The sequence below is a fragment of the Macaca fascicularis genome, chromosome 14 (assembly GCF_037993035.2).
Source record: "Macaca fascicularis isolate 582-1 chromosome 14, T2T-MFA8v1.1".
Classification (NCBI taxonomy): Eukaryota; Metazoa; Chordata; class Mammalia; order Primates; family Cercopithecidae; genus Macaca; species Macaca fascicularis.
In genome coordinates, this window is record NC_088388.1 from 10,563,058 (window position 1) to 10,577,040 (window position 13,983).

The 13,983-nt window shown below is 50.5% G+C and overlaps 1 protein-coding gene across 16 annotated transcripts in view; it reads right to left on the reverse strand.

The window, feature by feature from the left end:
* MARK2 (microtubule affinity regulating kinase 2) overlaps positions 1–10,628 on the reverse strand; it is a 75,781-nt gene extending 65,153 nt beyond the window's left edge. For all 16 annotated transcript variants that reach the window (XM_005577502.4, XM_005577500.4, XM_074013389.1 and 13 more), the window contains exon 1: positions 10,178–10,628. In XM_005577502.4, coding sequence (XP_005577559.1) covers positions 10,178–10,231 — 54 coding nt within the window. In that variant the 5' untranslated portion in view covers positions 10,232–10,628. The remainder of the gene's footprint in view (positions 1–10,177) is intronic.
* Between the last annotated feature and the right edge of the window lie 3,355 nt (positions 10,629–13,983).

The following is a 13,983-nucleotide window of genomic DNA, read 5'->3' on the forward strand; positions in this document are numbered from 1 at the left end:
CCATAGTGGAACCACTTATCAGAAGTCAAAAAGTGTTCAAAAAGTGTGGGACTCTCCATTCAGCTGTGCCATAAGCTCAACATAATCAGTATGCTATGTGACATGGAGCTGGCCTAAGGAGCCCCACTTCCTGTGACTGGAGAACCGGTAATTCAAACTTTCATGGGCAAAAAGACAAAGCAACAATCTCCAAGTGCCTTCAACACTACACGCAAAGATAGCCAATGACAGTCTTTTGTGGCGGAGAAGTAGGGAGTGATGGGGTGAGTGAAAGTCCAGAAGGTGGAGGGGTCAGGTATGACCTGTAGTCCCAATACTCTGGAAGCTAAGGTGGGAAAATAACTTGAGCCTAGGAGTTTGAGGCCGCAGTGAGCTATGATCACACCACTGCACACTAGCCTAGGTGACAGGGTGAGACCCTGTCTCTTAAAAACAATAAGGTCAGGCGCGGTGGCTCATGCCTGCAATCTCAGCACTTTGGGAGGCAGAGGCAGGCGGATCACGAGGTCAGGAGATCGGGACCATCCTGGCCAACATGGTGAAATCCAGTCTCTACTAAAAATACAAAAATTAGCCAGGTGTCACAGTCAGGCGCAGTGGCTCATGCCTGTAATTCCAGCACTTTGGGAGGCCGAGGCGGGCAGATCACGACGTCAGGAGATCGAGACCATCCTGGCTAACACGGTGAAACCCCGTCTCGGCCGGGCGCGGTGGCTCAAGCCTGTAATCCCAGCACTTTGGGAGGCCGAGGCGGGCGGATCACAAGGTCAGGAGATCGAGACCACAGTGAAACCCCGTCTCTACTAAAAATACAAAAAATTAGCCGGGCGCGGTGGCGGGCGCCTGTAGTCCCAGCTACTCAGGAGGCTGAGGCAGGAGAATGGCCGGAACCCGGGAGGCGGAGCTTGCAGTGAGCCGAGATCGTGCCACTGCACTCCAGCCTGGGCAACAGCGTGAGACTCCGTCTCAAAAAAAAAAAAAAAAAAAGAAACCCCGTCTCTTAGCCGGGCGTGGTGGCGGGCACCTGTAGTCCCAGCTAGTCAGGAGGCTGAGGCAGGAGAATGGCAAGAACCCGGGAGGCGGAGCTTGCAGTGAGCCGAGATCGCGCCACTGCACTCCAGCCTGGGTAACAGAACAAGACTCTGTCTCCAAAAAAAAAAAAAAAAAAATAGCTGGGCATGGTGGTGCATGCCTGTAATCCCAGCTACTCAGGAGGCTGAGGCTGGAGAATTGCTTGAACCTGGGAGGCGGAGGGTGCAGTGAGCCAAGATTGCTTCACTGCACTCCAGTCTGGGCAGCAAGAGTGAAATTCCGTCTCAAAAAAAAAAAAAAAAAAAAAACCCAAGAAACAAAAAATTAGCCTGGCATGGTGACCGGTGCCTGTAACCCCAGCTACTCAGGAGGCTGAGGCAGGAGAATGGTGTGAACCCAGGAGGCGGAGCTTGCAGTAAGCTCCAGCCTGGGCGACAGAGCGAGACTCTATCTCACAAAAAAGAAAAAAAAAAAAAAAAAAGGCTTAGCCGTCTGTGGTGGCGCGCCTGTAGTACCAGCTACTTGGGAGACTAAGGCAGGAGAATTGCTTGAAACTGGGAAGCGGAGGTTGCAATGAGTTGAGACTGTGCCACTGTACTCCAGACTGTGCAAAAGAGCAAGACTTCGTATCAAAAAAACACAACAAAAAGAAGGTGGAGAAAAAAGGGAGCTGCACGTGGGATATCAGAAAACAAAGCAAAACTCATACTGAAATGGTAATTAGAAGCAATGAGTAGCTCACTGTAGTAAAAACAGGGGCAACCAGCCCCCAAGGACAAGGTCTAGGCTGGAGCTCTGTCTGCAGGTAGTTACACTCACTAATTGCTAAACATTCATATTTTGGCATTTCCTGCTTAGCTGGGAGACTGGGAAACAATCCTACCTGGCTGGGCCTTGCTCCCTGAGAAAGACTCCCTACTGCTATTGCAGGTCACACATGGTGACCCGTAGCTCCCACCTTTCCTACAGGTTGTTTCCTGAAGTCCCTGTAAGCTGCCACAGACCAAAAGCTATTTTTTCTCTCTCTTCTTTCCCAGCAGGCCTGGAGAGACAGTCCCATTGCATGGACCAAAAAAGGCCTGGGGTGTCACTGAATTTAGCAGCCAAATCATAGCAGTAAGGAGTCCTGATCCTCTTCCAGACCCATAAATGAGGAGCCAAAGGCAGACCCAGTTCCTTCCTCCTGGCCAGGCTGAGGGCCTTTTGCCAAGCTGTGAATTGGGAAGGGGGACCACAAGAAGGAGCTATGGCTTAGAGCTTTCAGTGAAAGGTGTATAAAGCAAAGCTGCCTTCAGTTCAGCATAGGGCGGAGAGAAAGCCTCCTCCCTGGAGTGAAGGACCAGCTCAGAGACCCATTCAGTGTTTGGGGAGAAGGGGGTTGTTTACAATAGATGGCTTCCAAACTTCCGCCTCAACGAACACAGCCCCAAAGGAGGCCGACCTTCATATTGCCAACTTCCCAAAGAGCACACAAGAAAATAGGCCGAGGCTGCCTAAAACCAGCTTGACTGGTTCTACAGAGAAGCCCCTGGTCTGCTCCGCCTTCCTCATGTTAAAAAGAAAAAGGCCAAAAAGGTGGCTGGGAGCCAGTCACTGAACACAGCCCTCCTCTCTTCCTGTCCGGCACCAGTTGTCCCTCAGGATCACCTAGCCACCAGTATCAGTGTCCATCTCCCCTCCTCTCCTACCAAATCTTCTGTTCATTTAGTTTTATAAGCGTAAAACTAATAATTTGGTGTAAAAAGGAAATGGATTTACTTTTGCCATTTTTGCCATTTTCGAAAGAGAAATGTAAGGAATAACTGCAAGTGGGGGAAGTGCCAACCCAAAGACAGACATCTGTGGAAAGAACCCCCACAGGGACTGACAAACCTTATTTATCTTGAGATGGGGTCTCACTTTGTTGCCCAGGCTGGAATGCAGTGGCATGATCATAGCTCACTGCAGCCTCAACTTCCCAGGCTCAAGTGATCCTCACATCTCAGCCTTCTAAGTAGCTGGGATACAGGCACGTGCTACCACACCCAGGTAACTTTTTAAAAATTTTTTTGGCCGGCAAGGTGGCTCATGCCTATAATCCTAGCACTTTGGAAGGCTGAGACAGATCACGAGGTCATGAGTTCAACATACCAATATAGTGAAACCCTGTCTCTACTAAAAATACAAAAATTAGTGGGATACAGTGGCATACGCCTGTAATCCCAGCTATTCAAGAGGCTGAGGCAGGAGAATCACTTGAACCCAAGAGGTGGAGGTTGCAGTGAGCTGAGATGACACCACTGCACTCCAGCCTGGGCGACAGAGCAAGACTCTGTCTCAAAAAAAAAAAATTTTTTTTTTTTTTTGGTAGAAATGAGGTCTCGCTATGTCGCCCAGGCTGGTCTTGAACTCCTGGGCTCAAGTGATCCTCCTGCCTTGGCCTCCCGAAGTGCTGGGATTACAGATGTGAGCCACCACACCTAGCTTGAGAAACTTGAAACATTCTAGACAAAAACAGATATGAAGATAAAGGGATCTAGCCTATTTATATTCATCAGAGGAGGAGCTGTCTAGAGGGCAAGAGGAGGAACTGGGATGCCTCCTCCTCTGAGACACAACTGGAAATCAAAAGGCCAGATTCTCTCTTGGTGTTGTTTTAGAATCAGCTGTAACATCTCAGTCTAAAAGATGAGCAATGATGCCGGGCACGGTGGCTCACTCCTGTAATCCCAGCACTTTGAGAGGCCAAGGCAGGCGGATCACTTGAGTTCAGGAGTTCAAGACCAGCCTGGCCAACATGGTGAAACCCCGTCTCTACCAAAAATACAAAAAGTGGCCAGGTGTGGAGGTGCGCACCTGTAATCCCAGCTACTTGGAAGGCTGAGGCATGAGAATCTCTTGAACCCAGTGGGTGGAGGTTGCAGTGAGCTGAGCTCGTGCCACTGCATTCCAGCCTGGGTGACAGAGCAAGACTGTCTCAAAAAAAAAAAAAAAAAAAAAAAAAAAGATGAGCAATGACCTTCAATGGCCTATACTATAAAGGAAGGGGGCGGGGGGCAGTAACATTCTGCTCAGGAGTCAGAACTTTCAGGGTTAACCTGGGGATAGCCTGGCTCTCCAGCAGTGGGAAGAGGGTGACTTCCTCCCCCACAGGTTTGTAGAGGCTTACTCTTCCCTTTGCTGAGACAGAAGGGGGAAAATGCATAGATAACACTTCTGTGACTCACTCATGTTTGATGAAGGCTGGGAGGTAGCCTGGAGAATCCAAGCTTCAAGCACAAAACCGTACAAATACTGGAATCTCCCGTCAAGAGAAGGAGATTCAGCCACCTATCTGGTTTGTCATTTTGCTGAACTTCCACTGAAGGAGGAAGGGCCAGATTTAAACTCCACCCACCCTTTCCACATCCTTCTCAATTTTTGCTTTGATGGGAAAGTGGGGAAACTGGTGGCCCCACCATGGCTAAAAGAGAATCAAATCCTTTCTACACTTCTCAAAGCAGAGGCCTAGCAGCTCCAGTCCACAGCTTAACCAAGCAGAGGGAATAGGGGCTGGCCCTGGTTACCGCAGGAAAGCCTCCTCAGGCAGTCTCAGGGAAGGAAGATGACCACCCTCCTCACTCTTTCCCTCTGCTGAGGTTACTTCATTCCAATCCATTAACGGGCTTCAAAGTGCTGCTGGGGAGAGTCCATTTAGCAGAGAAGCTATCACGGGGCCAAAGGTGGCGCCCACCCCCTACCCCATTTGTCGATAATGGGCCACAAAGTCTGAGGCTTGGCTGCACTCTAGACATAAAATATTCATTCAAGTCGACATAATACATATATAGGAACCTCATGGAAGCTCCCGGGAGAAGAGTAATGCCAGCCAGGTGGCTAAGTGCTCAATGAGAAAGAGTTCATGAAGGCCTGGGTTAGTCCTGATCAAATGCCCACGGAGAATTGGGTTGTTCTGTCCAAAGGGGAAACAATCTAGTCTGAGAAGTTCTGACTCCCAAGAGCTCTAACCCTGCAAACCTCTTAAGCAAACAGTCTCAATCTTTTCCTACCTCACAGGCACCAGCTCTGCTTAGGACATTTATGTTGAGAAAAATCTCCAGCCCAATCTTTGGTTAGTCTGAAAGATTCAGTTATCCCTGTGTAAACTTTTATTTGAACCTGCAGCAGGCCAAGTTTCAACAACTGCCTTATATCCATCTGTTTAGCTACTTCCCAAAGTCCATAAACTGGAGAAAAGTAATTTTTTTTTTTTTCTGAGATAGTGTCTTGCTCTGTCACCCATGGCACAAACACAGCTCAATGCAGTCTCGACCTCCCCAGCTCAAGCCATCCTCCTGCCTCAGCCTTCTGTGTAGCTGCGACCACAGGCATGTGCCACCACGCCCAGCTAAATTTAAAAAAAATTTTTTGTAGGTATGGAGTCTCACTTTACTGATCAGGCTGGTCTTGAACTCCTGGCCTCAAGCAATCCTCCTGCCTTGGCTTCCCAAAGTGCTAGGGTTACAGGCATGAGCCATGGTGTCTGACCAGAGAGAAATTATTATAGTTTACTAGGTACAGTTACTTTTACCAGGTTCAAAGGTTACGAACTCCAAGGACTCCCAAAGCCCTTGCTCTAACAACACGTCATTCCAGATCCCTACGGCCAAGCTGAAAGTGACACTATTTGGTCTGACATTCACCCACATTCCTAACCAGAAGGCAGCACCATCAAGGAGCCCCTGGCCAGAATCAAAGGACAGAGTGAGAATTAGCACCAGGACACACTGCTGCACAGCTCAGAGTGTGGAGTGAGATGCTAGCTAGCTCATCCAATCTACCTAAGTGACACCAAAAACAAAAAAAATATATTTACCCAGCAGATCACCTGAGGTCAGGAGTTTGAGACCAGCTTGGCCAACATGGCAAAACCTCGTCTCTACTAAAAATACAAAAATTAGCCAGGCATGGTGGCAGGCGCCTGTAGTCCCAGCTACTCCGGGAGGTTGAGGCAGGAGAACAGCTTGAACCCGGGAGGCGGAGGTTGCAGTGAGCCGAGATGGCATCACTGCACTCCAGCCTGGGCGACAGAGCAAGTCTCTGTGTCCAAAAAACAAAAAGAAAAAAAAAAAGATTATATATATGTCCAGAGTCAACAATGGGGTCCAATGAAGAGTGTTTGGAGTACTTCAGCTATTCTTTATAGGATCTTGTAACTTTGTTTTCTTCACCAGTACTTCCAAACTCCCCTTTCTAGAACTGAGAGAATAAACAATGCCACTCACCACCTAGAAGCCTGACAGCTGCCCCCTCCCTTCCCACTGTAGCAGGAGTGGGGCGAGTTTTCTCTCAATCTCTCTCTCATAGTTTCTGAGGCTCAGAGGTGGGGCAGGTCCCAGATCCAGTAGCCTCTCCCCCAGGTGTTATGAACTCTAGCAGGTGAACTCTGAAAGCTGGACCTTTCTCCAGGCTTGCCTGTGACTACTGCTGCTGCTGGCTGGAAGGCGAACAGTCATCTTGCTGATTGCTTTCACAACTGCCAAGCTTCCAGGCCAGCAGAGCCATTTGGAAAAGAAGTGAACTGAAAGCTCAGCTCACAGACTAACAATCCCCCAAACTACCAGCCCCAGATTAGAACCCTCCTTCTGCAAAAGCAAGAAGTCTATGGCTGTGAACAAGCACATCTGGAATCAGGTGTCACAAAAACCATCTTAAAGACAGGGCTTGACTTTTTTTTTAGTCTCCTACTTTCGCTGTTACAAGCGAAGTCGACAGCAAACAGGCAATCTCCCTGCAACGCAAGGTTTATTTTTATGCTTCAACATTTTCTGTGTCTGTGTGTTTCAGAGTGATCAAAGGGCTCCTGGAAACAGGTTCTCATCAGCCACATTTTTAAAGAAGAGGGAGAGGAAGAGCAAGAAAAGAGACTGGAGACAACCAGTGGTGTTTGTTTACCTATTTTCTGGTAAAACCAGTTTAAATAATTTAAATTTAAATAAGGTGACAGAAGACCTTTAGGGGAGGAAATCAGCCCAACTAAATCCCCTTTTTAAAAAAAATAACATTAAGACTATAGTAATGACCAAGTTTCCATGACTACTTTAGCTAAAATCACAAGAGGACCAAGAAGAGGTTTCTTTCACTTGGTGGCATGATCTACTCTCGGAGGTCAATGTTTGATACCCCTGGCCTTGTGACCTGAGGAGCTGCTGTTTGTCTTTTTTCCTATTTTAAAGAATACAAGGATCAGGCCCGGCGCGGGGGGCGTGGTGGCTCACGCCTGTAATCCCAGCACTCTGGGAGGCCGGATCACCAGGTCAGGAGATTGAGACCATCCTGGCCAACATAGTGAAACCCCGTCTCTACTAAAATACAAAAAATTAGCCAGGCACGGTGGTGCGTGCCTGTAGTCCCAGCTACTCAGGAGGCTGAGGCAGGGGAATCGCTTGAACCCGGGAGACGGAGACTGCAGTGAGCCAAGATTGCGCCACTGCACTCCAGCCTGGTGACAGAATGAGACTCCGTCTCAAAAAAAAAAAAAAAAGAAAGAAAGAATACAGGAATGTGTCTGGGATAGGTGCATCCAAGGTTTTCCAAAGTCCCTGCTTTTACTGGAATGAGACTTCATATTAAGTCGATACAGTGATTGGCTACCCTGAGAACAGTAGAAGGTATGAAGGGGCTAAGGAGAATCTAAGTCCATAAAGAGTAGAAATAGGATGGGTAATCAATAATCATAACAGGATGACAACATACGCAGCTACTGCTCTGGGCAAAGTTATCAAAGAGCTTACTTACATTCCCAAATGGTCACTGACTGCTGCTATCATGAAGTCAGTGGATGCACACTACAGTGGAATCCCTACTATATGCTCAGCAGTACACTAGGCATGTAAGGAAGAGGGGAAATCAACACACATATCACAGGAATATACCATGGCAATAATGCATTTACATGTAGTAAGCAGCACAAAGAAACCACACTGAGGCAGTCTGTTACTCTGCTCTGCTGAACACAATGCCCCCCACCAGCCTCACTGAGAGAGTAGGCACTCCATCGCCACTCCCCAAATGCCTGAGGGTGCCAGTCAGTCACTTGGTCTCCTCCTACCAGCTCACGATCAACAGTCTGGGAAAGTTCTCTGGTTAAGCAGGGTTTACCTGCTAAAACAGAGGTTGTGAGAGGAAAAAGGGTGGAAAAAGCAACCTCAAGAGGGCCTAGAGAAAGCAATTCCCAGTAAGGAGAGATAAACAGCTGGCAGGCAAGGGAGAGAAAGACTGCGAGACACCGAACATGCTCCTCTGTCTCCGAAGACCCATGAGAACCAGCTGCCGAACCCAGTGATGAAATGGAAATCAACCATCCCTCCCTCTCAACCCCTATTTCACCCCTAGAAGCAAATAATCCACAAGTAATAAAAGGATCAACCCTGCAGAGAAAAACTCTGCCTAGAACTTCTTTTGAGTTCCTAACTGCCCAGGTGACAGAGAGAGCCAGGGGTAACAAAATAGAAAAACACAGTAAATGAAAGGAGGTAAGATTTTTCAAAGAATGTTCACATGCAAGAGAATATAACAAGTGCTCTACCGGGCTACAAAGAAAGAGGGGAGTAAGAGGGAAACATAAAGGATGGAATGAGCGGAAAGAAGGCAAAAAGCACAGCAGCCCCGGGGCAGAAGCACTTCTTTTTCAAGTCAAGTTTTTTTGGCCTAGTAAAGTTCTCCACCAAGAAAGGTATGACAGGCAGGGGCCTCTGCACAGAGCAGTCAGCAAAGGACGCTAGAGACGGTAAAAGAAAGGGGAGGGGTGGAAAGTGGACGCCTCTGGGATCAAAAGTGAGATGACACAGAAAGGCTAAGACTTGGGTGACAAACCATAGCAGTGATTGCCAGGATGAGGGGGACCGTGGAGTCGTGAGGCTGAGGTGTAGCTAGAGAAACTAGCATGCAAAACACCCGGACTTCCTGGGAATTACAAAGACTTAGCCAATAGGAACAGAATGGATCCAAGCATGGTGGGGGGATACACAGGACATGAAGAAGGCAGGAGACTAACGTGGAGATGAAAGGCAACGCTGAGTAAAAGGTACAGTAAGGAAGATGCGGTGAGGGTGGAGAAACAGGAAGGCAACAAGCAAGAAAGAAAATACTCTAAGTGCCAGGCACGGGAGTGAAGACACAGAAAGTCATCATGGTTTGTGTTTCAGTGTACGAAGACAGAAAGGCAAAAATTGTGATGCAGCGAGGTCTGGGAAAGGACTGAGCAACAGGTTGTGTTAATACGGTGGGGCCAAGTGTCTTTCGGTTGGGAGGAAGAGCCCAGTAGAAGGCTAGTAGAACCCTCACAGAGAGAAACAGGAGACCCCGGGACCTAAAAGCCAAACCCGAGGGCAAGAGAACAAGAGGGATCCAAAGACTCTGAAGGGAGTGATGATTGGAACCCCAAAGGCAACCTGTGGGAAAACTATGCGCATGACAGCTGTGGGGAAACACGGAAGCGACAAATGCCAGCGCCAGGATCCAGGGAGCTCCTGGAGCAAAGAAGGGAAAGTGATGAGCAAAGAGTAGGCGAAGGATTTGGAAAGGTGATGAGGGTGGAGCTGGTGGGTTGCAAGCAAGAGGGAGAGAACAATTTGGAAAACGAAGAAGCAGGATAGAAAAAGCTGGGGGAACTGCAAGGGGCCAGGGATCGAGAGCGCAGTCCAGGGCAAGGACCCTGAGGGTGATAACCAGAGACTGGCAGAACCGGTGCGGGCGGAGGGGAAGCGAGGCAGGAGAGAAGAAGGGAGAGGTGGACAACGATCTGTGGCAAATCGCGGGGTGCTGCTATTCGAGGAGCGGGAGGGTGGCTGCTTTAAGCGTGGGTGGAGGAAGACCAGAAAGGCCCCTGAGAGAAAAAGGGAAGAGAAAGGGAAGCTGGGGAGGTGACACGGAAGAGCGCAGGAGGGCGGTGAGGGGAGAGGGGGTTGGCAGAAAGACAAGTGTGCAGCTTGGAGTCAGGACGAGGTGGGTCCCAGGTCAGGACTCGGAAGCGGGATGTGCGGAGCTGGAGCCGGGAGCCGGATGACAGGGCAGCCGAGGCTTGCAGGATGGCAGCAGGGGCACGAGGAGAGCAGAAGAGGGAGTAGGCTCCGCAAGGTGCAAGGGGCCCAGCCAGAGAATTCGGGGAGCCCTCGGGGCTCCTTACCTGCTCCGTGTCCCTCTCGTTCAGCGTGGGTAGGGGGGTCCGAGCGCTGGACATGGCGCCGGTATCTCGGGGGAGGGAACCGAGAAGCTTGGAGGAAGGGAGGGAAGGGAAGGCGCGGAGCCCGGCCGGGCGGGGCTTCTCACAGCAGGAGCACCCGCCGCATGGGCCCCGGCCGGGGGTGCGGGGAGGCCGGGCAGCCGCTCACGCCAGCCCGGGGATGCGCCGCTCGGGCTAGGCCGCGCCGGCTCCGAGCGGCTCCGGACCGCACCCCCCCGACCCCCGGCTGGGCTGTGCCGCCTTTCGGCCGGGCCGCGCCGCTCCGCCTACTCTCTGCCGCCGCAGCCGGCCGCCTGCCTCGCTCCTCCCCTGCCCTCAGCGGCACTGCTCCGCGCCCGGCACACAGGCAGCCGCCGCCGGACCTGCTGCTCCCAACATGGCCGCCACCACCGCCGGCCCTCGGCTCTTTCCGCCGGCAGCAGCCGGAAACATCCGAAGCGGCTAGAAACGGGAGGTGGGGCGCGCCTTCTCCTCCCGGCCACAGACTACGGGTGAATTCCGGAAACAGCCGAAGAAGGTAACCCCCGGGGACGCGCGCACCTCCTCGTAAGAAGACGAAGCTTCGGCTCTGTTTACGGAAATCCACGAAACGACCCCGATTACCTACCCCCTCAGCCCCCGTCCACAGACATCCAGCCACGCCCACCGGCCTTTCCCCGCCCACTTCAAGAGGGCTTTCGGCAGTTTCCGGAAATACCCGAAGCTGCTCCGCGTGCTGAGCCGGCCACGCCCCCTCCCACCGCCCTGCCTAGGGCGGTCGTCGGCCATTTCCGGCAACACCCGAGGCCCTCCGAGCACCCGGTCGTTTCCCCGGGTGACTCTCGGAATCTGATTCGCTTCGTGTCTTTCCGTCAGTTTTCGGGTATTTTCAAACCTTGAACAGGAAGCATGGGTCACCTGTTCGTGCTTGTGATTTGACTAAATACAAAACAAGATTGTTAGCCGGCCCTGCGATTGGCATCCTCTGGTTCTATAGCAGCTTCCTGTCTGCATTTCTGTCCATCTGTCGGTCAGCTCATAAAATCCATCTTCTTTTTATCATCTAGCCTATCAACATACCTGTCAAACGCAGCATCAGTCTATTGCCTGTCTGCCACCGTCTATCTTGGCTTCTTTGGATCCATCCGTGCATTCCTGCATCTAGTCTGCAGGGCTCGGCAAAGCCCCAGGAAGGCCCAGGGCAGCGTCCTCTGCACCGGATGCGGGAGCGTCCAGGGCCCTGCATTTCAGCCCCAGCTCTGCCAAGCGCAAATGCTGCGTGATCTTAGAAAAATCACATAACATCACTGAGTTTAGGCTCCTCTTTCCTATGGCTTTGTTCCTGCGTTGACATTCGAAATGACATTTCTAAATTCCAATTACCTTTTAAAATGCATCTGCAAGATAAGACATTTAAAGTTTATTTTCTTTCCTCCTCTGGGCCTCATTTTCCCCATCAGTAAAGTGAAGCCATTGGATTCATGAACTCGGAGGTCCTTCTCAGCTTTGAAGAGCCCTTGACTAACAGGAAGTCTGTATGGCAACTGCAGTCCACTCCTCACTTCCCCTTACACTGTGTTACCAAGGACAGGCAGTATCCTGGGCTGATTTCCCCAGCGCCAAGCTGTCCTCACCCATAGTACCTGGAACATGTTGGAACCACACCCTCCCGTCAGTGGCTTAAGGTGGGCAGGAGGCAGAGGCCCCACAGAAGTCAGAAACCAGGCTCAGGCAACAGGTTCCCAAAGGTACAGGAGCAGAGAGGCCCCAAGAGTTATTGGGAAAACTGCTGATTGGACCCCTGCTATTTGACCTCCAACTCCCAGCTACAGCATCTTGAGCCAGCCTTCATCCCACCAATCAGAGAAATAGGCATCTGAGCAGATGTAATTACCAGGGTATGAAAGTACTTCCTAAGGCAACAGGTATCACTACACTCTTAGTAAATCCCTGGAACTCCGGCACTGCTCCCCATGCCCCATGCCAGCTCTATTCAGGCACCCAACCGTTGAGGAAGAAGGTGGTGAAGGCACACCCATGAAGGTGAGGGCAAGACAGAAGAGGACAGAGAATATTTCACTCCCCCGACCCAAATTCAATCCTTGAGAATCATCTGCCCTCTGGTGGCCAAAGGGAGACACACTGCTGATTCCTGTGCCTGGTATCACCTCTAATGCCAGGGTCTGGAAAGCAGGGAAAAGAGAGAGGAAGCAGTTGGTGGTCGGTGTTCCAGCAGTCTCTCCCTGGTCCACGCTCTCGTCTAAATAGACTCCATCTTCTCCAAGCTTCTCACTCTAGCTCTAACCCCTGCCTCACCCTTGCCCTTTGATCTTCAGCCCCGACCCCTACCCTAACTATCCTTTTCTCTTCCTCGCTAGCTTTGCACAAGGCCGCTGAGCTTGTCTCCCTGCCTAGACTCCCTCCAACCTACTGCACCAGACATGTCAGAATAATCTTCCCAAAGTCCAGCTCCAATAACATCTCTGCTCTGTTAGAAAGCTATCACCAGCTCCCTCACAGGTTATAGGCAGGGCTGGCTTCATTGACCCATGACCCATGCAGTCACACAGAGCCCTGTGCTTAGGAGGGCCCTGAGCTTGGATTAATGTTCTGCTGTCACCATCTTGATTTTTTTTTTTTTTTTTTTTTAAAGACTGGATCTCGCTCTGTAGCCCAGGCTGGAGTGTAGTGGTGCGATCTCAGCTCACTGCAACCTCCACCTCCCAGGTTCAAGTGATTTTCATGCTTCAGCCTCCTGAATAGCTGGGATTATAGGTGACCACCACCATGCCTGGCTAATTTTTTATGTTTTTAGTAAAAACAGGGTTTTACTATGTTGGCCAGGCTGGTCTCGAACTCCCAACCTCAAGTGATCCACCTGCCTCGGCCTCCCAAACTGCTGGGATTACAGGCATGAGCCACCACGCCCGGCCCACCATCTTGAAATTTTTGACCAAAAGGGCCATGCATTTCCATTTTGCACTGTGCCCCACAAATTATGTAGCTGGTCCTGGCTGTAGGAAAAGCCTTTAACCTGCTTTCAAAACTTTGCTCAATCTGGCCTCACATTACCTTGCAATAACCTCTCTAACTATCACTGATCACACTTCTCCCTAACTCCCACCCTGCTGCCAATCTCTCTTCCTTCCATGCCTTTGTTCAAGCTGATAGATGATTGCCCGTCACCCACCTCAGCTTCCAGAACCGCTTCAAGATCCAGTTCAAATTTCACCTACTCAAATCCATGAGCCCTCCCAGTTCTCCTCAAAGATGAATTACTGCCACACATTTACCCCCTCTCTAAATCTGCAAATTCATTCATTCATTCAGTAAATCCCTATTGAGCACCTACTATGTGCAAGGCATTGTTTTAGGCTTTTAGGTAGATCAGTGAACAAAATAAAGATCTCTGCCTGCCAGGTGTGGTGGCTCACGCCTGTAATCCCAGCACTTTGTAGGAGGCCGAGGTGGGTGGATCATGTGAGGTCAGGAGTTCGAGACCAGCCTGGCCAACATGGTGAAACCCCATCTCTACTAAAAAAAAAAAAAAAAAATACAAAAAATTAGCCAGGCATGGTGGCGGGCGCCTGTAATCCCAGCTACTTGGGAGGTTGAGGCAGGAGAATCGCTTGAAACCGGGAGGCAGCAGTTGCAGTGAACCGAGATCACAGCAAAAAAACTCTGCCCTCTGGGAGCTTACTTTTCATTTTGAGGAAGACACACAACAAACAAAAGAGTCAGTATTAAGTGACATCAGAAAAAAACAGAGC